General features: G+C 40.8%; 1 protein-coding gene across 1 annotated transcript; it reads left to right on the forward strand.

The window, feature by feature from the left end:
• The first annotated feature begins 4620 nt into the window (after positions 1-4620).
• On the forward strand, positions 4621-24820 carry LOC124163247 (actin-5C-like). Its single transcript, XM_046540007.1, has 6 exons — positions 4621-4719; positions 16643-16823; positions 17496-17735; positions 18566-18704; positions 19730-19965; positions 22534-24820. Exons 2-6 carry the CDS (start codon positions 16698-16700, stop codon positions 22921-22923), a joined length of 1131 nt encoding a protein of 376 aa, XP_046395963.1. The 5' UTR covers positions 4621-4719; positions 16643-16697; the 3' UTR covers positions 22924-24820.
• Positions 24821-27224: the final 2404 nt, after the last annotated feature.

Consider the following 27224-nt stretch of genomic DNA (forward strand, 5'->3'; position numbering starts at 1 on the left):
TAAACCAGACTAATAACGCGGAGCCACCAGGCTTTATTTAATATATGTATATACTCTCATTTAATGAAGCTGTTAGGAGGAAAAAATGTCAGCACAATGATATGGATGGGTTTATTTTGACCTGTGGATTCTTCCTGTTGCTAAGTGTTATTTGACGCTTTCCCGGTGAACGACTGCAATGAAATTTTCTCGGGCTTTTGACCGGGCCATTTCTGCTGAAATTTATTCTAGGCGCCATCCAAAGTGAAATATTCTATCGAAACGTCGGCAGAAATGGAGAGACAAACAGTTCGAAACCAATAATCAAGGGGTTCGGGTTGGTGCGATGGCTAAAATATTGGCTTCCCACGTCGTGGGCCCAGGTTCAATTCCGGGAGGCGAGGTAAAATTTCCAGAGATTCCTCGATCCCTAATTTATTGCTTCGCTGAGGGCTTTTCAAGCGCAGCACTCCATCCGTCGGATTGGACGTTATGCCGTGGTCCTGCCGCCTTTCGTTAAGAGCATGGGCTAATGCCGACGTCGGGTTTCTCTCCAACCTTCCCTCCCTTTTATTCCCTAAGGCGCAAATGACCTTAGCTGTCAGTCGCCTCCTCCAAATACTAATCCATTTCCGAAACTAGTAGTAGTAGTAGTAGTTTTTTTATCGATTCCCTTGATTTTAGTATATTGACGTCGTCCACTCTAGGAACGGCCGATAACTTTGTTATTGCAGTTTTTTAATCTTCATTCCTCCGAACAAATCACGACTAGGCCATAGAGTGCTTAACACTGACCGGAGTTATTTTGACCAGTTTTCATTTCGAACGGTTCATTCCGATTGGTAAGCAACTGGATTGGAATTTATTTTGTTTAAAAATTTCTATTCCCACGACGAGATGATCCTTTGTGAAGAGTTGCTGCAGTGAAAAATATCTGACACATCAAATTCCGATCGAAATCAACCTATTATATAGGAAATTATGATTGGATTAAATTCGAGCAGTATTAAGTAAATAAAGCTCCGTGGGGTAGGGGCAACCTTCCCAGGTGAGCCTCGAACCCACGACCTTCGGTTTGGCAGGAGATGACTTTATTTTGCCGCATCCAATGAATGTACACATTCAAAGGAGGTTTATTTTCGCCACTTCTATACGCGTATGGGCTAAAAAGGCTTGAGAAAATAGAAAAATACTGCTGTAAGAGTGACCAGGAGCAGGGGATCACGAGGGAATAAGTCCCTTGATTGAAGAAATAAAGAAGAAAAACATCGTCTGAAGATCCCAGTAGTGCTTATCAGAAACGTGTCAAAATGTAAGATTGACTTGAATTACCGCGTCATCAGTGAACATGAGAAGGTTTTCTTAAAAGTGATCTTCATTTCCGGTAAAAACGATAAAACCAGAGTGATTCTTTGCCGAGCAGATTGGTGCACGAATACGGTTTTTCCCGAGAACGATTAACGACTTTTTATGAATGACATTTCAGTCTCTGGGATTACGGCCGCTTACGTACTTAAGGAGGCGGCGAATCGAGACTAAAAAATGAGTTCAAATTAAATCACAATAGATAAATATAAATAACTGAATATATTATTTTACAATTTAAGCCATGGAAAAAAAACACTATACTTCCTAAAGCGTCGATCACATGTCACCGTCTTTCAGCAAAGAAGGTGAGGGAATTAGCGAACTTGAAGTTCCTTACGGGTAATGTCATTAAGAAACATTGTTGGTGTGTCCCAAGTTTTTCCCAAAATTTTTCAATTATGACGAGATGCGAGCGAAACTTAGAAATAACGAGGTTTTTTTATAAATAATCTCCGATTATGGGTTCTAGTAAAATACGCATTGATAGCAAGAATTATAAGTACGAAGCAATCCCTCCGTACTTCCCTAAATAATAATCCATATGGTGCATATTCAATAAACCTATCACCCCCTAGAGCTGCTCGTTATCTCTAATTGCAAATCGAGATATGACATTTTTCCGAGTTTTAACTTATCTCGATACACACGATATTCCAAGTGCAATAAAATTGCCAAGTTCCTGATGATGAAAGTGATCTCATTACGATGAATTATCAACTTCTAAATCTCAATACCATATATGGCTCACATGTGGAACTAACATACTAGCTCAAAAATTATATCTTACTCTTCATGGTTAATCAAGCACCCAGTACTATTCCACAAACTTTTATTTGCTGTCGGCTAGTTTCGACGGCTACAGCGTCATTATCAAGAAAATCAGTTGCTGCTTCTCTTAATAATGACACTATAGCCGTGGAAACTAGTCGAAAGCAAATAAAAGTTTGTGGAATAGTACTGGGTTTTTGCTTCATCATGATAATCTCATCGTTCGACCAAGTCCTGCCAAAATAGTAGATTTTAGTCGCTAAATCTTACTACTTTCTACTATTACTTCATAAGGTCCCAACTTGAGAGCAACGATTATAAAAGGGCGGGTAGCTGGTACACACTTCGGTTAACGCGTGTAACGTCATCTGTATCACGGTACGTGGGAAATTCAAGCATCAATGAGGCAAGATTAACCAAGTATAAAAGCGAAATCCAATATATTTAAACGTTTTTAGCTTTATTCACCCGTGAAAAGTCACTCGGCTTCCCATGAATGATATTTCTTGGCACCCAAAGGCATAGCAATAGTGATAGGTACAATTCGCTGACCCTATGCAAGTCACGTGACAAAATACCACTTTATCATTGACACGCTCGAGGTATGTATAGATCGAGGTAGTGACGTCATTCGCCCTCTACTTTGTTCTTACTCTAAGAAAAATTTATTCTTTTTAATTATTAGAACGGAATTATTTTCCAAAAAGAGTAGCCTTCGATTTCTTTCCAAAATTTCCCTCGTCCAAAGAAACAGCTCCTTGGCAACTCAATGTACATCGAATGGATGTCTTCGACCGTAATCCCACCAATACATCAAACACATCAGCAAAACCCCTTGAATTCAGACGTTACATTCCCTTACGACACGCATTTTCTTAATTTTATTAAAAGTAAACGACCGGTGTCTTGACTTATCAATAAAAAGAAGACACTTTTCCACAATTCAGGAATTCTTTTCGGATTCTACACCAAGTTAATTCAGTCGTATTGGCCAAAGGAAAACGACTTGTCTTTTATTCTCAAGGCGTGTTAATGTCTGAAAGCCCAATTTCGCAAATTGTGAGTGTGAATTTGGACATTTATTGAGTAAAACGCCTTGAGAATGGAAGACAAGTCGTTTTCCTTCGACCAATACGACTGAATTAACCTGGTGTAGAACCCAAGATGAATTCCTGAATCTTATCCTCCCGGAAAATTAAAATCGCTATTTTTACACAAATTTATGGCGTAACTTACGACGCGTTTCGACTGTTAGGCGATTCTCAAGTACTTTCATTCTCAAGTACACAGCGGATACGAAACCCTAGGGCGGGCTCGCGGAATTATTCTTCTGGGCCGAAGGCTGAAGTTATTGGATTATCACCTCTGCTCCGCAGACGGGGGAGGACAAGGCAGGAAAAAGGAGGGAGGCGCCGCCGCGATAGGAGCCCGACGACGCCTCCTGGGATAGGATATGATTGGAAGGATAGGGAAGAGGGATCCCGCACCGTCACAAGGGCGGGCGGGTCCTACTACTAGCGAAACCAAAATTTAATGTTTCTACAGAAAGGAAAAAATTTCCTACGAGCAAGGAAATTTCTACGATTTTCTGTAGATTCTCAAGTGCACAGTGTACTTGAGAATGGCCTAATGGTCAAAGCGCGTCGAAGGTAACTGAATAAATTTGAGGAAAATTTCCATCTATTTATTATTCAGCCATGATGCCCTTCCACTACATCTCGCCTTCCTCGGTTACTTTTTGACCGCGGTCTTCTCATCTACATCTACGAGTTACCGTGCAAGCCACCACCAGGGTGTGTGGCACGGGGTGATTCTACAATAGACATGCAACAATCATCCTAGCCTTAATCAGAAACGCGCTCGTTTGCCGGACAAACGCCAAGTACTCATGTCAGAACAACGCCAGGCGGTCAAATTAGAAACTAGGAGAGAGCTAGGGACACGACCATGCTATAATGAAAATGAAGCTACTAGTTGGTTGTATAAAACAAAAAGTTAATGTAGTAACTGATGACCTGTAGCCAACCATATCCAGCAATTCGTCGTTCCTTTTCCTCTCCGTCCATTTCACCTTCTCCATTCTTCGCAATAAAACAGATAAAGAAGAATGTGAAGGAGAAGAAATACGTAATAGGTGTGAAAAGACTATCTGATAGGACAATTGAGTGGAGAGCTGCGTCGAACCAATCTTAGAAGTATTGATCAGTGACGATGATAATGACGTTGGATTTGATACGGGATTCAATTCAGGGAAATGCTCCGGAATGAGTCTTCCTCGCCAAGTACGGCGGAGAGGGGGGCGTTGCCCACGCGGGCAATCCCGAGGCAGAGCGCGTCACCGACACCGATCCTCTCCTCCCCTCTCCAGTGGAAGGAGAGGTTCAAGGGGGGTGGGGAGTCCAGCGGAGGGAGACGAGGAAGTGGGAGGGGAACGGAGGGGAGGTAATGGGGCGGGGGACGGACGATATAACCCCCAGTCCCTCGATCAGTTGCAACTCACTCTTTCGAAGCACCACCCGCGCACCAGGCAGCACCCGCAAAGGAATAACGCAGCGCAGCACCAACAGACCCTCCGCAGCACAACCAGCACCACCGGACGCAGAGGTAAGTCTTTTTTTTTAAGCGGTGTGAAGTTCTCGCGAGGAGTTTCGTGTGTGTCTATAGTGAGTGTCCAAAGCATCGAGGAAATGAGGGAGCACCGATGTTTAGGCACGTGTGGTCTCGCGGTTTGTGATGCATGGAATGGGATACAACCGCTCCCCCACTCGGCAAACAATACAGATACTGCCTGGCCCATTGTACCAACCTGGGACGATCTTGGAGCCTTTGGATAGCAAATGCAACGTGATCACAAAGATTCCTCAATTTGCGCCTACGTGATGTTCGTTGGAGACTATGATCGGGTCCCCCGAGTGAGGAAAATAGTACCACAATTGTTCAAAAGAGGATACATCTCTCCTGCACTGTCAGAAAAAATTATCAAGTCTTAAGCAATCGCGATATTTTTCAAACTTTATATGGCAGGGAAAGTTCGAATTTCTTCCGTTAATATTTTAAATGTGACTTAATCAAGAAGATACAAAAATAACCAATTCTTCAAGGAAACTTCTTCGCAGTCCCTGTACACTATGGCCAGTAGAGTAGCATGTTCACTAGAAAATACGTATGTTCCTCACGATTTTTTAAAACCTGAAACTTGTCGGAGAAATCTCGGATTGAAGTTAAATTACATCCTTGAAATAGCGAATACCTGATATTAAAATGGGCGAATTTATTATCATGATATCGTCTTCTGCCTATCATAACGTAACATAAGCGTATCATAACTTGAGGAGTTAAATACATATTCATTGCTAACTCAGTCGAGACGAAACCATTCACCCGGCAATGCGACTGCACTCGGGCATTGCTGTTCAGCTTTGTATCTAAATGGAAGCTTACTCTTAATATGACCTTTTTCTTGCCTAATTAATAAAAATATATTAGTACCTAATTAAATTGAATATTTGTCATTAATGGGGAATTGGCGTGGACAGGCGAGTTATGCCGCCTGAGGAACTTCAACGTGCGTCATAGACATGTCCCGCGGTCTTTGAGCCAACGCATTCCTTTCGAGGAAGTAAATACATCGCTTCGACACATGGAATTTCCTTTTAGTTCTAAGAATCACTAATTTTCCTCTTTAAAGCCGATTACTAAACATCTTCTAAACAGCTTTCATTTGTAGCGGCGGTGACGTGGTCACGTTCTCCGGAAAAAATTGTCTTCGATTGCTGCCTTTCTTTTGGGAAGTCATTCATAGAATTTTATTTGCTATTGCATAGAAATGTTGCAATGGGCATTCTCAAGATTTAATAATTAATTTGAATGTCTTTATCAGGGATAATTTATGTATTCACCAATCTACAGTGATTCGACAAAAATATTATCGGACAAACGCATGGAAGTTCCTATAAACGAGCACCATTGGTCATGAAAAATCTTGGTTTGTTGTTACTCCTATAAATATTTTGCGTAGTGTTCATAGTGCCGATTCTGCTGTGATAGGATATGTACTGTAGTCAATCCTTTTGTGCCCCCGACGGAGTTCGAATCGATGACCTCCAGCGTCCGACGTGGGTGCCGGCTGAACTTGAAGGCGGTCACAGTGAGTCACTTTTTGCCTTTGCTTCTCGCGCAAAACCTTGTGAGGGTGGGGAGTGAACTACTATGAACGGTCGCTGAGACTAATTCCGAGTAAGAGGCGTTGCAGTCACCCAAGAAGGAAATCTGCCGGCTGAACGACGATAAAGTTCGATTTCGCAGAAGGGTTCGCCGGGAAGGCGCCGTGAATCATAGCGTGGAACTGTGTCAATGTGCTCTACGGCGAAGGGAAGGGAGTGGTTTGCCGGTCCTCTCTAAGTGTCATTAAGGCTTAACTCGAAGACATAAGAGCACCTGCCTCGCCCGCCTAATACGAAAAAGAGCCCCTAAGACTTTCCTTTTCTCAACACATTCCACTTTGAATATCGCCGTATCAAAATGGAATATGCTACGGACGTAGAGTATGTCCACTATCAAGTTTAAAAGTAGGGGACATGAGAAAGAAAAAACCTTATATAGACATAGTAATCGAGGAGACTGATACGGTGATTGGTATCAACGGTGTGAGGCAATATGTTGTGGGACAAAATAATGTAAAATATAACATAATAATGCAATAAGGATGTAGTATTATGTCCAATTTAATGTAGTGTTGGATGTAGCGTATGTTGCTGTATTGTATGTAAAGGATTTATAATGACAATGATACAGAATGATGATACGATATATCCTTTCCATACAGTATCACAACCAACGCTACATCCATCACTACTTTAAAGTGGAGATAATACTAGATCCTTATTATATTATTATGCTTTATTTTACATCATTGTTTCACAACACATCGCCTCACACTGTTGATTTTAATCGAAGTCTATATTGGGTTCCTTTTTTCTTTCTCTTCACCTCAATTTTTAACGCTAATTACTTTTTTGGAGTGCAGGTCTTTAGAATTAAAATAAAATGTTTGCCAAAGTTGCGGTATATTTTTATACCTTCATCAGGGCTATTTGAAATGAAAATGATTTGTTTATTCCAGTATTGATGAACATTGTTAATTCAATACTGTTAGCATTAAGCCTATACTGATGAATCATGGTCTAACACACCCGCATTTCAATCTCTCTGATTATGTAGATGATGGATGACGTTATGTATTTCATATTGTAAAGTAGCTTTCGACTTGAAAGTTTCTCCAGTGTCAGATTTACTATTGCATCGCCAATTGTATGTATTTTTACTCACATAATAACTTATGATCTCTCAGACTTTTGGTCACTTAAAATATGACATACGCAAAACTTTCCATACACAATTTCTCACTCGCGAAATGTTTTTGGGCCTCTAGACCTAAAATTTGCTATTATTTTAACATATGTAAGGGAAGTGTCAGAGCACAAGCCAATACCTGCCGTCTTTCTCAAAAGGTGCAGCCCTAAAATTTAAAAAATAATAAAAGACGTTTTCTTTATGCAATGAAAATGATACTTAAAAATTATAATAGAATGTTGTTTGAGATTCCTGAGGGAAACAATTTTATTTTGTGGTATAAATATAACGCATTGACATTTTTGATCCAGGATAATGACGTCACCGCTTATGCTCCAATTGTTTACGTCACTACTCTAGACTCAAGGTCTAATGGTTATGAATTTGAAGTGATGTTCTCTGCCATCCTCTGTAGTGTTCAGCGCCGCCGTTTCAGGCGTTGAAGTCGCCACGTAACTTATGTGATTTGCCGGCTGTGGTGCGGTCTCCCACGAACGCTATAAGCTGTCCTTATTCCCCTCTTCCATATTCGATCGCCCTGGTGTGAGTGCACTTTTTTCCCAGAATGCCCTTCTACCTCCCCGTCCCCACCGCCCTCACGAAAAAGACTTTCTTGTCGACCAACTCGTTTCGCTTCCATATATGGTAACGCTCGCGCGAGAGCGCGTTGGATTGTAGGAAGGGAGAAGGGGGCGTTGGCTGATACGCGCGGAGGCCGACATTACGCGGCGCGGTTACTGGCAGTTGCCTGGAAACGCATCACGCGCCGATATCTGTGCCAAGTGGGCATGCATCAAGGGAATTGAATTTAACGCCATAGGCGATACCTTGACGAAATCGAGAATCGATATCATGATTAAGATAAAATTGTTGTTTTATTTCCACTGATTTTATTTCTTAACCGACCTGAGTTTCAACTATGTACACCGTCTTTATCATGAGAGGGAGGGTTATTATTACCTTGGTAATAACAGTGTACCTTGGCACGGAGGCTTCCGCGGTTATTAAATTGATAATCGTTTTTCGGGTTAATGCCGCGTTGTCTCAATTTGTATTTTGGACTTTAAGACCGGAGTTGGAATGTCCCCGAAACTGTCGTACTACAGAAAATACTGCAGGAATTGAAAACTTGTAAAAGTGATGGTACTTTCATGAGATGGATCGCAACAAATAAAGGCTTATGTTAACTTATAGCAATGTTTTGCTCTTAGATTCGTGCCTACCAGAGGTACTAAACATCCTAGGGTCAAATTGAGTTCAATGAAGTAGTTAGCCTTATTTAAGCCTAAGAAACTCAGTAAATATACCATATTACCCCGAGAAATATTTACATTAGGAAAAATCATTGATGGGGCATCAGGAAACATTAAAAAATTATTTTATTTGTTCACCGGCGAAGTATTGTTTTCATACTTTCTTTGTGGTCATATTTGTAGCATTTTTTGCGTCTTTGGGAATGATTGTTTATAGAATTGTTGATGATTTGGCAGATTCCAAATTGCTAATAAAGAAAAAACATTACTGGTGTTTTCGATCATACATTTAAAGCCCGTATCATTTGTTTCTCTTTTCGTCGCGCGGTCATTTTCGACTCGATGTCAATTCGTCCATTGCCCAGCGAACGAAATTTTTCCGCGTCACACAATTCGGGCGATGAGTTTCTAAATTTATCTCCACGCGAACATCTATGCTTTTTCATTTAATATATCCCATACGTGATGGGTACTCCTCCTTTCCTACTCCCCCACGCCTTTCGAGAGGCGTCTCAAAGAGCCGTTTTCCTCCTCTCTGGCCCACTTACGGTATAAAAGGAGGGGGAATACGATTTAAAACCCCACTCTTCTCTCTTCCGACTGCTTTCCAAGGTCTCCAAAGCCGAGCAGGCTGCCATATGAGGGGGGCGGGGCTTGGAGGGAAGCCATACAAGGCTCCCGGGCTTCTCGTCTTCTGCTCACTCACTCACTATCGTATCAGCGGACCCCGCCTCCCTTCCACCACGCACCAGGGGTCCCACCCCCGCCTTCGAACGCGTTGAAAGTTGAGCATTCATTTGGCTAACTTTTCTTTAGTATAACACGCAGCGCTTTCGCTCGCCCTGTCTTCTGCATCTACACGTTATCCCTCAAGCTTCCTTAAAAAGGCGTGTGGCAGGGGATGTTAGAACACGCATTAGGATTGCATACGGTATGAAGTGGTAATACGTCGTGAAAAAAAGACAGAATACGGTTTGCTTTATTGAAGTAATATTTTTTTTCAAATCTCACGCCATAACCATGATACCGGCATGATTTTTAGTGGATCCCTGATACTGAAAATCACCTGTATTTAAAATGTAAAAAGTTAACCTCATCACGTACATACTATCCCACAAGCCGCTTAAAAAGGCCTATGGCAGAAGGTGTTATGACACCAGTCCTTTACGAATTAAAAGTAAACGCTCAAACAAATTAAGACAAACATATTAAGTCTTTTATCGTTAGGGGGAAAAACGATTTCCCGTAACTATCCCTTAAATATATTTCGATTTCTTTTTTCTTTCTCTTGACCTAAATTTTTATTGCTCATTTGTGTCTCGGGGTACAGGTCTAAGAATGGTATGAAATTTTTTTAGCCAAAGTTTTCATATGATTTTTATATCTTCATAAATGTGTATCGAAACGTTCACCAAAAATTTTGCATATCATTCTTAGCCTCAAAGGCGCTAGTCATCAACAAAAATATTTTCAAGTTGTTTTCCTGAAAATAACATGGAAAGTGCAATTTTCGCAAAAATTTGTGGATCAAGTAGTCTTAGCGGTGAATGTTTTGGATTAGCAGTGAAAATGACATTCCCTTCGTTTCTTGGTGGAATCTCTAGGCGGAGAAACTTGACAGCTGTCATCAAATGCGTTTATACATAAAGGGAATGATTTCAAAGTGGACGGACCTTCACTTCAAGTTTTGAAGAGGGATAGTATGTGAGAAGTGAAAAAATTTAGAAACTCGCGACTCCGCTTCCCACTCTTTTGCGAAAGTCTTTCGACGAAGCGACTGAAACGATCGAAATAGTTTTCACTATTTTTTTCAAATCCCTAACCGGAGACCAGGGACGTGCTCTCGCCTTTCCAGCTCATCGACTTTTTAAGCGATTCCTCTTTCCCACCCATACACTGCCTATACCACGAAAATGAATTCTTGACTTTCCGCACTGGGTGATCTTAAAGCTTCCACTTAAACTTTGGCAGTACTATGGCAACCTTCAGACTAATTATAACCAAGAGACATTATTGCGTTCAACATACGAGATCGCGTAATAGGTCTAATTGTTCTGTCTTCCTTATTCTGACGGTAGCATTTGTTTATTTACTATTCTTTTGGATGGAAATTTTATTTTTTAACTTTAATTTGGGGAAGAATAGGACTTAGTACATACATAGACATCACTGTTAAGCATGGTTTCACACAGCTCTACACTTAATTCTCCTATGAATTATCCTAACGTGTTCATACCGACATATTTCTTCTCTTTAACTTCCTTCTTTATAAGCAATGTATATTTTGAGGTCTTCTTGCCATCTACTTTTCCTCGACGATTTTCTTCATAATGTCTCACGAAATGACCGATTAAGATTCTGTCTTCTTTCCGAGGTTTTTAAGTCTTCTCTCTTGCATTTCTTAGTACTTCCTCATCAGGATAAATTTAGGGATTTTTATACAATGTATTCATTAGTATTTCCTTAGCAAACTTTTCCGAACAATAAAGTAGTATTCTGGAAGCGGTATGGTCTTCGCTTTTGATCACCGCGCTGAGATTAAGACCTTTAACACCAAGTTTTGAAGAAGGATAATTCTTCCATTGTAAGACGAAAAACTGGCAAAACCTCGTCCTCCTACGAGTCCTCGTACTTAACGAAAACCTTTCACCTCATCGTTTGAGAATATTGAGATATTCCCCTTTATTCCTCCTACCCCCCCCCCCCCCTCGAATCGGAGATTGCCGACCAACGACGCGCTCTCGCATTTCGAACGTATCGATATTTCGACGTATCGAACGATTTCCGCCTTCCTATAGCACGAGTCTTTCTCGCGGGTCGCGTCTGCTGGCCATAAACGGATTCCGCTGCCGTCGAGAGAGTAGGTTGGGCCCCGGTTCGCCCCACATAGGATAATCATCGGCAGACGACTTAAGGGGGCGTGGGTCGTATCCCCCCTCCTACCACCGTACACTCGCAGAAAAGGCTTGTACGCACGTGGATTTTGGACGGGTGGGAAGTCTCGGGAGGAAATAATTGTGAAATCACAGCCGGTTTTGCAGACCTTGAAATGCACAGTTTGCACAGTTAAGTGTGCCCCAACGCTTCGTGATGTAACCGGTACCAAAAGAAAAGCGAAGTCGGTGGCGATAGATCGCATTTTTACATTTTTTCTGGGTCTTGAAAAGTATGCGATATCTACGTATACATGCATTCCTACTGCTCCGGGCGAACAGCGTGGGTTAGGCTGGGAACCGCTAGATACTCCGTGGCTACGCTTAGATTGCTGCGCTAAGATTTCTTGAGAAATTGAGTGTAGATAGCTTTAAGAGCGGCACGGAGGACATCACCTTAGATCCCCCCTACATGTCCAGGTCCGATAGAAACGATAAATTAAGAGATATATTTCGCCGAACGGATATGCATAGGCATTCATTTTTTTCCGAACTTTAATAAATGCTAGACTAAGACTAAAATCTAGGCTAGAATTAAGACTCATTACACACAATGCCTTTTCTTTTTTTTCTGTTCTGCTAACGGCTGATATCTTTACAACTACCGCCTCAAGCCAATTACGGAGTAATAATAACAATAATTCATTTATTTTCGTAAGCTCCTGACCAACGAGAAAATAACTGAGCATGTCTCTTAAAAGTTTAAAGTCGATAAATCCAAGGGAAAGAATTCTAATCCGAAAAGAATGCACCCAGAGCGGACCGCCGATACAGTAGATACTATCCAATATATAATAATAATAATAATGTCACTCTGACACACTATCCGTCGCGAATAGTGTGTATGCAAAATTCATCACAAATTACGCATCCCACATCGGCAATACAGTATTTATGGCGTTACCAATACTTCGTTTGTGCCCCGAGCGAAGAAAAGAGCAAATTATGCAGTGCCCAATGGTTGCCCCAACAAGTCAACTCATGAGTAGCATGTATTTGCACCCCATGCCAGTCAAGAGTAAGCCTTTTTCTAGTGACCAACTTTTCCTTGACATTTCTACGCGATAGTGCGGCCCGTCACTTTGGTATCGTTCTGAGGAGTGCATATGTTCTGAGGAGGAGAGGAGAAGAGTCACTGCTTTCCTCCGCATATGGTGGACTGGTGGAACTGAACCTCGGAAAGTTTGCGTTTCCTAACTCGGTGTTTCGAGTCGTAGGTTGATTCGACGTCTCCGAGACGGGAGCTTTCGTCCTGCGAGCGAGACCAAAAAAGTCCCTCAACCTCCCTCCCACTCAAGGTGCCAGCACGATTGCTCCTTGAAAATTCGCTCTATTATGAGTGTCACCTGTAGCTTTTCTATCAATTCTCTAGCTGAAATAAATATATCTTTGTTCTCATATTTTGGGCTGTGGGATTTCTCAGATGAATTAATCGAGTCATTTGTAATCAATTATTTGCTTTAAATTTTTAATTACCGCGTGTGCCGACGTTTTAAAATCGCAGAAAGTAAAATTTGATGTCACTCTAGTGTTTTTTTGTTATCTTATTTTGATTCATTTCTCAAAAGAGATATATCGCACTTGATGCGCTCGTTATGACCCAATAATGTACCTCATGCCCACTGAAACAATCATAAACGCTGAATATTCGAATTGTTGATCCAAATTAGAGTTCACAGTTTTCTAGTGGTAAAAAATGTTACCATTTGTAGACCTCAAGGAGTTAAACGTTAGAAATGCCTGGTTTTGGATACGTAATTGAAGTGTAGAAGCTATTATCTGACACACACGCAGGAATTTCCGATTTGCAAAATATTCTATTTCATAAAACTCCCTCCAATTTTGCTTCAAAAGACAGTGAGTACGAGAATCGTAGAATTTCTCCCTAGCCTACCCTATCACTCCTTAAGGCCGTTTTATACGAGGCATGCAATTACGCAGGCAATAATTACATCAATTTTTCGTCATAATGTGAAATTGCGCGACTGAAATTAATACAGGCTCCATGCTTTCTCGCATGTGTTCTCGCAATTCACTGCTTAACGCGACTCAATTTTGACTGCGCTTTCGTACAGAAATCGGATTGCGCAATTACGTGCCCCTTGTAAAACGGCCTTAATAGACCTTGATCTTGCATTGTTCGGTGGAACATGTGTTCCACGGATTGTGTGAGATGTTCCCCTCTTTGAGTAAGGTGGGCGTGTCCTGGCCGGCAACGAGCCATTTCCGGAGACGGGCGTCGGCAGCGCCTCCCACGTCCATCTCGCCAACTACTGATCTCGACTCAGATTCCTCTTTCGGTAGAAAACCGCATTTGTACGTGGGACGCCGACAAGGTGCGCGAGATGGATTAACCAATAAGGTGTGGCTTATATTTTATTATTTTTGCTAGCACGTTCCCCTCTATCTCGGTGATTTAACCAAATGGTTGATAAGGATAGGTTATGGTGGAGTAGTGATGGAAAATGTCGATCACAATCGATATTTCGAGCAATCGATTTTTAAATTATATAGAAAACTCGAATTTTCATCAAAAATCGAAGTTTGAACCGAAAGAGTGTTTAACCGAAAAATAACTCCTTTTCTTTTCTTTAAAAGCTGTTTGCACAAAAATATGTTTATTATACATTCGAAAAAAACTCAAAATGCGCATTCGATATGTAAAAAAATCTCAAAAACCTACTTAAAATATATGAATGAAATATTAGCGATAAACATTTGAAAATGCTTACATTGTGTTTTGGGATAAAAACTGGGAACCATGGCAACCTGTCTGGCAGAAAGGAATCAAATGAGTGAACAATGTTTTTAAAATAAGTTTTCATGCGTCCAACGAGTCCCACGGAAGCGGAGAGCGATTTTGCGAATTAATTGCTTCAAAGGCTTGCGACGCGGTGGACCCCGCTTCTGGTCGGTTCACTGACTTCAGGCCAATTTGAGGCGAGCATATCCTGCATTACGCGGAACCCAACCGCGCTAATAAAGCTCTCTAATAATGAGATCTTCGTCGCTTCGTTGAAGAGGAGATAAATACCGTTTTAAAGGGGGTGGGAGTCTTACAAAAGTCGGTGTAAAGTCAAAGTGTTGGTCAAAAATAGAGTTTTGGGGGACCATGGAGGGCTTGCCCCCCGAATCAAATGGTTATTCGTCCGAAAAAGTACGAAACATGTAAGAATGCTAAAAAATAATTTGTCATGGGTAGTCCTTGAAATTCTATTTTCAGAGGCTAATTTACACAAATGTTCCAAGGGACAGCCCCGGGGACTTCCCCCATTTCAATGGGGTATTCAATAGCCCCAAAACCTTCGGGATGATTGCTGGCCACCCAATATAAAACTCTAACCTCGCCCATGGAAGTCGGTAACACGAATCTGCATCGATTTGAAATAACTGAGAAAGCATACATGGCTTCGTAATCGTTGTTAATACCTAAATATGTTTAACATCAGGCATTGCATTTTTTCCTGTATATCAAGAAAAAAAATTAGTTTTTTCAACTTAAACTCAGCCAAAAAAATATGCCATATCGGATGATTGGCATTATGAATGTCCGACTTATCGTGATTTTGGGTGGATGGTGGGAACAATAAGGTCATAGTAGTGAGTAAGTGCTTTATAAAGGCCTAGGGAACATTATCGCGCCCAGGCCTTTAGGTTTCTTTCTCTTCCTCCGATCCCATTTTTGGTTTCTAGCTGATACGAGTAGAAAACAAAATTACTGAAGATGGTTAGATCGAAAACGCGCCATTTTTAAACGACAGAAACTCTGAGCCCTCTGATCGGCCGCGATTTTGCGCTGTTGCCCGATTCTATGGGCAAATACAGGCAAAAAAATTCGTCGTAATGAGTTATCCAGAGCATTCAGCGACAAGAAAAATCAAGGGTTTATAGTTCGAGACAATGTTTTTCTCCACCCAGATAAAATTTTCGCTAGAAGTCCCAGAAATCGCTTATATATCCATGAAATTATGATCGCTCCGATGTAGGCCACGCGAGAGGCGAGTTTTTTTAGACCAATTCAAATGTTCGGTGACTGACAGCTTGCTCATTCAGTGGTCGACTGGAGGATGATCCATCATGATATTCATACATTTACCCCGCCAGTATTGTCAATGACGCGATTAGGTAAAGCGTAGAGAGAGGAGAGTAAAATTCTCTCGCATACCACCAGGAGGTGGCATAAGGTTTATCAAGGGCGAAAATCGTATAGAGTGAGTCACTAAATACTACCTCCGTGGTCACGTTTGCTGGAAGTGGACGATGAAATGAAGTGTCGACGATAGGGAGTGCTTAAATACGCGGTGGCAATGTTTAAAGCTCTCTTGCTGAAGGTTTGGTGAGTTGTTGAATTTCGTATTTTTACCACTTAATCGAGTAGTGACGGAATCGTACATCACTCAATCGTAAGAATTATTAGCGAACAAAAAATGAAATAATATTAATAATAATTCATCTCATTTAAAACACGGAAGAAAACACCGTTTCGACGTTCCAAACTTTTACCTACTGTTGTTTCGACATAATGTATCATTAGAATTAGAAATCATTCTTGATACAACGGTCGGTCTACAAAGTGTGTGGATTGTACAAAATAACGTTTGTTACACATTTCAAAAACCCTACAGGGTAAAGGTTGACACATTAGACAGTGCTTGTTGTTACAAATAATGTCTATTAATGGCATTTCCGTACAGATATTCAACGAGCTCACTTCGAATTATTTGCACGTATCTAGTCATACTTAATTCCTAAACGCTTTAAGATGCAACGGTGTCTGGTCAACTCGTTTTGCGAAGGCAGCAATCGACAAAGGCCTTAAAACCTATAATTATTTCTCGAATTTCTTAAAATCATTATTTGGCTAAATATTTTCAGTTGAAAATTATACCACATGGATAATACATCTTAGATTAGTTCTACATTATTTTATAGTGTTCAAAAATTAGTATAAATTATATTTTGTTCTAATCGGGATATTATTTCTTTCAGGAGGAGATTACGATTCGATTCTCGTCTTAAGAAGAAGAAAAAGAAAGACTTCATCATGTGTGACGAAGATGTTGCCGCACTCGTCGTGGACAATGGCTCCGGAATGTGCAAAGCTGGTTTCGCCGGCGACGACGCCCCAAGGGCCGTGTTCCCGTCCATCGTGGGCCGTCCCCGATACCAGGTGAGCATACGTGGATGAAGAAAATATTCCCTTTGAATCCCTGACCTATATTTTGGGACGTTTGATCAAATAGTACCCGTTCCACTATATCCCCAGAGTAATGGTCATTCGATTTGGCTCTTATAAAAACACCGGTTACTCTTTTTGGGCGTTCGAATCCTTTGAAACACGCTAAGGCACACATTTGTTTTGAGAAGTGCTATATAGTTTAAAGCAATTTCGACATACGCATTTTTTAATACGAATGATAATTCGCAACGGAGTTTATGCTTTCTTATTTCTTATTTTATTTCAAATTTAGTCCAACTCGTTTGAAATTGAAGGTATTATCCTACAAAAGTATTGTACCGGGTCCCGTTTGGTCCGTTTCATAAATGTGGGGTCGGACATGGGTTAAGAGGTCCTTACAGTATGCTGTATAGAATTGACATTTGTAAACCATTACCTCGGTTTAGAATATAAAAAAATACACATCGGAGAAAATATTGATGCAAAAATTACCGAATTTGAGATACAGAAGAAGTTGATAAAGTTTTCTTGTATGAATCCCAAAAATGTCCCGATTTCAACGATTAATATCTCAAAAAGATGACTGACCGAGCCGGAATGAATCTGATAAATCATATTAAATAATTACGTGAAGTAGATGCTAACAGTGACGGTTGTCCGCAGGGCATAATGGTTGGCATGGGTCAGAAGGACAGCTACGTTGGCGACGAGGCGCAGTCGAAGAGAGGAATCCTGACGGTCAAGTACCCCATCGAGCACGGCATTGTCACCAACTGGGATGACATGGAGAAGATTTGGCACCACACCTTCTACAACGAACTGCGAGTGGCACCCGAGGAGCACCCGGTGCTGCTCACGGAGGCCCCCCTCAACCCCAAGGCCAACCGGGAGAAGATGACGCAGGTAAGAGCGAAACGTCTATCAAATAAATTCATTGATGGGCAAAAATATCACCTTTCCTACTGACAGTGCGTGAGCTCCCCGGAGGAAAAATCATTTGGCTCAACCTTGTTTCGAATCCCGTTCAAAGCATTTTAGTGACATCCGAATAATTTTTGCACTTAAAGTGACTTGCGGTGACTTCTTTAAAATACACTGCTGACTATTTTGCTGATATTTCTAGAATAATCCATGCACATGCTTATTTATTGATATATTTCTGACTTTCATATACAATGATTAATCAAGTCACTTTCGGTATTTGAGGACCAAAAGGCTTTTTTTTTGTGTTTTCACTAAAGTTACCTCAAATAAAGTTTGTTGTGAATATGGCTTTTCAGCTTCCAAGCCTCATGAGCTTAACTTGACAATTTTTGCAGTAACTCAAGCATGTTAATGGGGTAAAATATGCTACTTTCGTCTTTGACCGCATTAAATTATTATGCAATTAATAGAATGCATCACGCTGTCTCTACCGTTCGTGTTTTGTCATTTTTCGTGACGAATTACTGGTTTAAAAAAACTTGAGGCAATAATCTTCAAATTTTTGGGGTATAGAGTAGTTGCACCTCAAAAATAAAATAATCACATTTGAGCAAATACTCGGATTTTTTCAAATTTGAAGTGTAAGAAAATTTTGGCAAATGAAAACTCAGTATTACATCACAATTTAAAGATGAAATTTGAAAACGAACGAATTTTCGTCAAAAATATAACCGATGGAATGATGCGTCCAGCAAATATGACGGCATTCTGGCACTAGTATTTATTTTCTTTTATCTTATTATTACCAGATCATGTTCGAGACCTTCAACACCCCAGCCATGTACGTGGCCATTCAAGCAGTCCTGTCCCTGTACGCATCAGGAAGGACCACCGGTATTGTCCTGGATTCTGGAGATGGCGTCTCACACACAGTTCCTATCTATGAAGGTAAGGTTACATTGCAAAGATCCCACTCATTTAAGTATCCTTGATGCTGCGTTGAATACTGTCTACTAGGTCCTTGGACATCGAGTGCATTAGAACATTGGTAGTATCCAGTGTTTATAGTTTTTCAGTTTCCAACGACACTAAGCGCGATGTATCAACAATTTGTGATGCCTTGACACCAGAAAAACTGATACTACTGCGAACAATACTCTTTTCTAAAGCACTGCATGAAACAAGTGACTTTGTACGCAGTCACGCGAACGAGTGTAAATAAATAAACATCCAGGATGAAGTTAGCTATGAAAAAATATTATTTTTCAGGGCGAACTTCATTCTTGGTGTTTCTTCTGTAAAGCCAGGAATATGTAGATAAATCTCACTTCTATCGTCTCCGGCACTTAAGAGAAATCAACCCAAACTTTCGTCCCCTCACCCAGGCGCGCTGCTAGGAAATAAGGCGAGGGGGGGGGGGTGGGGTTGTTAGGCGCAACTAATACTGGGGGGTGTGGAATACTGGTGATGCAGGTGCTCGTCCCTATAAAATTTTTACGATAAATGGTTCAAAATTGTGAGTTTTACGGCTATCAAAGGGATATTTTATTTATCCTTACTCTATCATATAAGTAATATTTATCCAATTAAGTAAAATGGATTAAATTTTAAAATTTGTGTGGGTTTCGGGGTATTTATCCCCCAAAATTTTACCCCCTTCGCTGCGCTACTGCCCTCAACTGTCCAAACCTACTTTCGGGTTGAATAATTGAGTGAATAATGCCAATGAAGTCCATCGTTGGTTATTTACGTGCATTATTTATTGCAATTACATCGAATAATGGAGCCTCGGCAGTCGTATTGCGGAGTAGACGCCGAAAGGGTTTTTTTTAACCTTACAAGCCGTGCTGTGCTAGTTTTTCCCTGCAGAAAGCACGCGAATAGCTTTCAAATCATATACATACTTCATTCGTGGAAAATTCTGTAGTAGTTAAACTCTTCTGACGACAGACCTTCTTTCTCTACCCTTACAGGATATGCCCTTCCGCACGCCATCCTCAGGTTGGACTTGGCTGGACGTGATCTGACCGACTACTTGATGAAGATCCTCACGGAACGTGGATACAGCTTCACAACTACAGCTGAGCGGGAAATTGTCAGAGATGTCAAGGAGAAGCTGTGCTACGTGGCACTGGACTTTGAGCAAGAGATGGCCACTGCTGCTTCCTCATCTTCTCTCGAGAAGTCATACGAATTGCCTGATGGCCAGGTGAGTTCGAAATGATTCAAAGTCTTTTAGGCAGGGTTTGAATAAATTATAACCATTGCAACCGTTACCACAGCACTAAACTCTTAATTACGGTATGCTGATTCTCCCTCCCCAAGGAAGGCACGAAATTACGCATCTGACCATCTTGAGAGGGACCTCCAGAATTGCAATCTGTTCATATGCATGGACAATCATGCAACTTAAAAAATATTTTTTCTGTTCGTATAATTCGAACGAGATTTCAACTTTAAAGATGAACTACTACTATGTTACAGACATACGAATCATATTTTGTGAATTTTTAAATCCTTCCTTTAGTTTTTGTGAAATCGATTAGCACAAACTTTTTTCGTTGATCTCTCAATGACAACACTTAAGCATTCAAAATCTTGGAAAAACGATCAAAAGCCAGGGATCCAGGGAGGGCTCGGATCCTCCCCACCCTACCCTCGAATAAGGAAACATGAAGCGCTTAAGCTGCGTATCTCTCTCCGATTAGAGTTATGGCAGTTCCTCTACTCCACCTATTATCATGTGAGGGGGATGACCAGAGAGGCCAGGGGTTTGGATCCTTCTTCTGGGGAAATGTGAACTTTTTTATCTCTAGAAATCACAATTCATGCCATTTTGGCACTTGGCATAACACAATTAGTGTGTGTTCGGGAAGCTGTTTTGCTTGAACATACTGGAGTAGAATAAATTTGTATTGAAGGTTGATATTTTTCTACCTAAATTAATTGGCTTGGGGGGCATGTGCCTTCTGTGCTCCCCTGTCTGCGCCACTGACTGTCAGGGATCCTCTCCCATTCATCTCATATAATTGTAGATCCTCTAACTTGGGAGTCGTTGCCTTCAAACGAGGGCGCTCCATTGACCGCCGTTGCTTGCTCCTCCTTCCGCCAGGATGCGCTCGAGTTCACCGCGCCGTTGTTAGGCGACGTTACGCGGAGTTAATGGCGCGAGAAGAGTTGCGTGACCCACAATGGCTGCCCATTCCTCCCACGGTCTGCGGGCGACCGTCAGGGAGACGATGTAGTCCGCTGGAGAGAAAAACGGAGAACATTCCAAGCGATGCGCCAACTATGCGACCCTTTTTTCCAACGGAGTCGTCATATTGAAAAAAAAGACAACCGAAAACAACTCAAATAGGTAGCATTACTTCCAAAATAGACCTAAAATAAGAGAGAGTTTACTACATAACTGATGGATAACCCATTATTGGGAGGACGCTGGGATAATTGGCTCTAAACTTCATTTTTGTAAAACGTTTTGTGAAAATAACCCAGTAATACCTAAAAGGAATCAATGAAAGCCATTCGCTCGGAAAGTCTGAAATCTCTTATCAGTGGTTTAATTACTGAACGAGCCCATTGCCTATATTCCAAATCATCGCTTCCCACCAACTCCTATTAATGTAAAACTTGTTCTCGAAAGATGCAGAACTTGTTCACATCCATTCCCTTTTATATCCTGAATCGGTCCAATTACGTAGCATGCGCCACTGATTTCTACCTCATTAGCATAAACTTGGGAGCGCTACTCATACGTAACCTGTTCTGTCATCTCCACTTTCGAGCGAATCATTGAGGCAATGAAGAGAATGTATCCATAGGACGTCTGTCTGTAAGAAATTTCTGTGACTTAAAGAGAAAACATCTCTTTCCTTTATTTATGCAGATAGGATGTAAAGTCCGAGAATAATGGTGATACCTCTTGCGTATTGCGGAGGGAACCGCCCACACCACCAGGAATGAACGAAATTCACTCGCCAGTGGCTAAATCTAGGGTGAGCCTTACCCTCACCTATCCGAACAAATCTTTGCTTTAAATCAGTGAGAAAGATTGATTAAATTATATTTTTTTCGTCCATTTTGCTTCAAATTATTCACGGACGGGCTTCCTTATTGTTAGTTTAATTTTTCCATGGTTTAGAATGAAATAACAATATTGGTTCGGTGGAATAACAGGTTGGTTAGATTTCTTGTACATACCCACTTGAAACTCACGTTATCCTGTGGAAACTGGTACTCATAATCAGTGATTGAAACCAAAGGTTGGTAGGGATAGGTGATGGTAGAGCTCACCCAATACTAAGCCACTAGCGTGTGGTTGAAACCCATTAAACGGGGAGTCCAACTCCTCTCCATTGTCCACTTCACACTGCGAAGATACGAGTTACAGGACTTCGACCGTTTCAACAGAGACTTGAACTTGGCATTCTACGATCAGTGGTAAAGTGTTAAAACTGGTTTGAAAATGGGAAAAGGAATATCAAACCGCATGGAAAGTCTTGAGCGCATTGGAAGAGTAATGAGGCCGTGGTACTCTATGAAAATAGTAATGGAATTCATTTCACTTTCAGGCATAAACGTTTTCAAGTTCACAAAACATTATGTAGCGTTTATTGTTATTATTTTTCATTGCAAAATGAGCACACATGTTCAAGTGGTTAATATATTAATCGTATGGGGGAATATGCATTTTACAACAGCCATTTCATTTGTTTCCAACACGGGATCATCATGTTGTTTTCGATGCTGATCATTGCTTTCTTTTCTTCGACTGCAGGTGATCACCATCGGAAACGAGCGCTTCCGTTGCCCCGAGGCCATGTTCCAGCCCTCGTTCCTCGGAATGGAATCCTGCGGCATCCACGAGACCACCTACAATTCGATCATGAAGTGCGACGTGGACATCAGGAAGGACCTGTACGCCAACACGGTGCTCTCAGGAGGCACCACCATGTACCCGGGCATCGCGGACCGTATGCAGAAGGAGATCACGGCCCTGGCCCCATCCACAATGAAGATCAAGATCATCGCACCCCCAGAGCGCAAGTACTCCGTCTGGATCGGAGGTTCCATCCTCGCGTCGCTGTCCACCTTCCAGCAGATGTGGATCTCCAAGCAGGAGTACGACGAGTCCGGCCCATCCATCGTGCACAGGAAGTGCTTCTAAATCCTGTTCTCCTCAGAAACAAAGTCTCCTCCAATACATCGGAAAACACTCTGCCCGAGTCGATTCCAGAGAGAGAATGGAGTTTGATCATTACGCAACAGAAGAAGGATTCGGAGTCATCGTTCTCGTTCGGAGGTTTTTTTTCAACTCGTGGGCAATATTACTGCCTTTTTCTTAAAACGATCAAACTTCTTTTTTTTTGGCTGCATAAAAGTTCCTGTTCTATGCATTTCATTAGGGTACCCTGAACCTCTTCTTGGAAATATGAATACAAGGTGATGTTGGTGTGCTTTCCTCAAGAAAGGTCGTGGTACATGTGTTTATTTCATGCCGATCTTCTTGAGCGACCAGCATAGGTTGAGTTAGTCACACAAACACTGACGCGACTAAATAGCCCTGAAATTTTATTCCTCCATATGTTTTTATTTATTAGCTAGTTTTCTTTGAATTGTAAACAGAAGCTTTAAACTTGAAGGGCTCTCTAGTAAACGTTTAAACCATCGTGTTCAGAAGGTGCTTTTTAAAGTAAATCTTCAGTTCAGTTCTCATTTTTACGCACATTGGACTGTTTGGTCAGGCATCTTATGTTGTATATTTTTAGTTCTTGCTAATTAATTCTGTCCGGAGCAGAAGGTAATATACATATATTTATATTATACCGCCTTGTTTCACCCGGAAGAATTTTGCGAAAGAGGCCTGATTTGGTCAACGTTGCTCATGTCTCCCTCTCTTGGTCTAATCAAACGGCAATACATCGTCTCTCTGCTGATCTAAGTCTATCTTTTTATTAATCCCAGTAATGAGGTGATATTTTGGTGCTGGAATATCCTGGGATTGATTACTGAAATTATTGATGCAAATAATTTAGTTTCTCTTCGTGGAAACTATTAATGTAGCTTTCATGTAGTAGCCATGCGTTTAAACATCATTTAAGAGTAATTTATTGCATAGTATGCATACCTCGGAAAATTCTTTACCGTCATCACTTAAAAGTTTTGGATAATAATTTCGATACAATATTATTGCAAAATTTTGAAGGAGAATTACTGATGTTGCATGCTACCTGCTTTTCCCACTATTTGCATATTGAGTCATTTGAATATATCATATTCAATAATTTCTCAGGAGATGGAAAGAATATTTTTGAACGCAATTTATATAATATTCATTTTTTATCCTAATATGTAATAGATGATGTTTTTATGTTACACATTGCCTTCGGAAGTTGTGTATTATGAGTTTAGATAGCGATTGAGCATCGAGCGATCACTTACAATATCAGTCGCTCAATCAATTTAAGTGGCATTTCCTGCCGTTTCTACGGCAACGGGTATTTGCGCTAATTTCGCTGACCACATGAATGCTTGTTGGTTGACGATATTGTTATAGAAGTCCCATTAATATCGGACTGACTGATTAATATTAGACCCATAATTAGGAAAAAAAATCCCCTTGGCGAAATTCATTGTATTTTTTCATTATATTTTTTTTCGCCGGGAAGTCATGCATTTAATTAACAGAAGTGGAGGATTTCCATGTGCAGTCAGCTGCAATACTCGATGTTATTCTTCACGGCAATTGGTAGCTAGTAATGCACGATGGACGTCTCGTTGTGGGAGTCCATCCCTTTGTCCTAAAATTATTTTTTAAATAGCACTGTTCACTAAAGAGTTCCTCCTATGATCCCCAGCTACAGTTTTACAGGAGGAACTTCATCACATGAAATTCGCTGCGCACATGTTGGTTCACTCAACGCGAGCCATTGTGACGGCGAACAAATGCAAAAAGGTGTATGAACGCCAATTGCCTCGTCTACATCAGACAATTATTTTGAAAAAAATGTAATATTACAGTTTTTGTAATTTATTGTTTTTGGAAATAAAATATTTTAAATCTACATTCTGATATGAATATTTCTGACCACCTGCCCTCACCAGTTAATGTACGAAGCGTCAGTTGGCGTAATTTGGAGAACATCCTGCATGGTAAGACATCACGGATATATCTACTTGGGATTATCATTTGTGATTTCATTGTTTTCCACCATTACCTTTCCATGGCATGACGATTAATCATAGTAGGACCGATTATGTGGTTTTGTAAAGCATAGTGAGCTAGGAGCATGAGAAAAATATTAATGTAGGTAGTGCTGAACTTGTGCAGATGAAGCTTTAACTATTTGGGCAGCACACTTTAGAGGAAAACGAGAATAGAATTTTCGTAAACGGATGATTCGTTCATGAATGGGAAAAGGCTTATGTAATGATCATTGTGTTAAAGGATAATGCACTTTATGATACGAATATATCCACTTCTTGGGAGGAGGACCAGAAAAGACTGGAGGCATTCGAGATGTGGGTGTGGATATGAATGGAGTGGGTGAAGTGGACGGAGAGGAGGAGGAACGACTAAGTGATGGAAATGTTGGGTGAGGAGAACTAGCTTCTAGATGAGATTCTAAGGAGACAGAGGGCTTGGAGGGAGCGAGTAATAAAATGTTGATAACATCGTTAGAGGCAAGGATGTAAGGTATGGAGGGGAAGGTAGAGAACATAGAATCGCAGAGAGTAGGCCGTACTGTGAAATACATAGGGAACTCCAAGTTGGGACGGGGGACGGGCTGGGGTAATCGGAAAAATGCTCCACGTAAACCTAGGCTACTTGGTAAATTAATTAAATAATAATTCCCCTTGCAATATACGATGTGACAGCCGGCGTAAATTGGTAAGAAAATCCTTCTTGGTAATACCATGCAAGGATGATCCAGGGTGATTGGGGCCCCCGTTACAGGAGTAATCGAGGGTCTTCTCGAGGGTCTTCTCGCGGAATATTTTAGGAAATTGCATGCCTAGAAATATATTTTGACGATATCCTGGCTCTTTAAGAAAACTAGATAAAATTTAAAAAAATAATAATTTCGTAAGAAATAATTCTATGAAAAGGGAGACTTTCAGAGCTTGTAAGATTTATGGTTATATTATCTATTATCTTGCTGTCTATTATTTAGTGAATTTTCTCCTTGAAACAGCATTGATATTTAAAAAACCTCTAAAATTACCCTTTCAAAAAAGGAATAGGTTCTCCTATTTCTTCGGACACTTATATTTGATTTATTTTTTATATATACTCTTGTTATACGAGGTTTGCAAACAGTAGAAAGCAACTACTGAAAACATAGATTTTTATAACTGCAAAATAACTTTGGTTCAAGAAATCTGAGTAATTTTGTATTGCACCTTTCATATCCGCTGCACGATAGACCAGCATTGTTGGGGCTCCCCCAAGCTCGAGGACCTCGGCGAATGCCGACCTGGCCAGACTGCCCCTGATACCATGGAAATTCCTACTTGGATGAAGTCAACTTTTTACGTAGAGATGTATTGAAAGAGCATACCGAATGATAAGCAAAGATATCGTACTACCAACTAATTTTCTTTAGCAGCTCACAGCACGAGTTACGATTGTCTTGAAATCATCATCAAGTACCTCAACGTGCTCTGAGCTGTGAAGTAAGAGTAGAGGGCAGAACGATATCTTTTTTTATCAGTTCTACTTGGCATCAACAACTTGCGATGCCAATGTTTCCGACCATTTTTATATCACTTCGCTGCAATTAGTTATTATGGATTCCAAACTTTCCATGGATATTTACGAAATTTTAATGGTATTATAATTTAGAGATCCGGAATTTTTTACCTGAGAGAATGCCTCAATATGTGACCAATTTTGAGGCACGATGGTCCGATGAAGACAATCGTTGAAGGACAAGTGGAAGGGAAAAGGGGCAAGGGACGGCCCCGAATGAGTTGTATAGGACAGGTTATAAAGGATGTAAAAGAGAATAAATATGTAGCTATGAAGAGATTAGCGGATAGGAGAGAGAAATGGAGAGCTGCGTCAAACCAATCTTAGGATTGTTGACTAATGATGATGATTATAATTTAATAACTGGTGAATTGATTATTTCATAAATATTCAAGGTATTTTATTGAAATTCAACATATACCGATAAGGTCAAAATTCTAAACACTAATATCCATTTATCGGTCCTAGTGTGAGTTTCGTCCTGTGTTTTCTAGTTGCAGTATTCGTGTATACGAGGGCCGTTTTTTCAACCTCCGATGGCTCAGCAAAAACAACATACAAGCGACAGGCGGGTACTGCGAGGATGGGGCATCTGCGTGTTCGCCGCACCACACCCTCAAGTCATTTCTGACCGTAAGTTTTTTTTTAAGGTTAGTACCAATCTCATTAACTACACTGCCTCAATTGATTCCCCCGCCAAGTGTGCGCTGCGGAGC

Source organism: Ischnura elegans, chromosome 8 (assembly GCF_921293095.1).
Source record: "Ischnura elegans chromosome 8, ioIscEleg1.1, whole genome shotgun sequence".
NCBI lineage: Eukaryota > Metazoa > Arthropoda > Insecta > Odonata > Coenagrionidae > Ischnura > Ischnura elegans.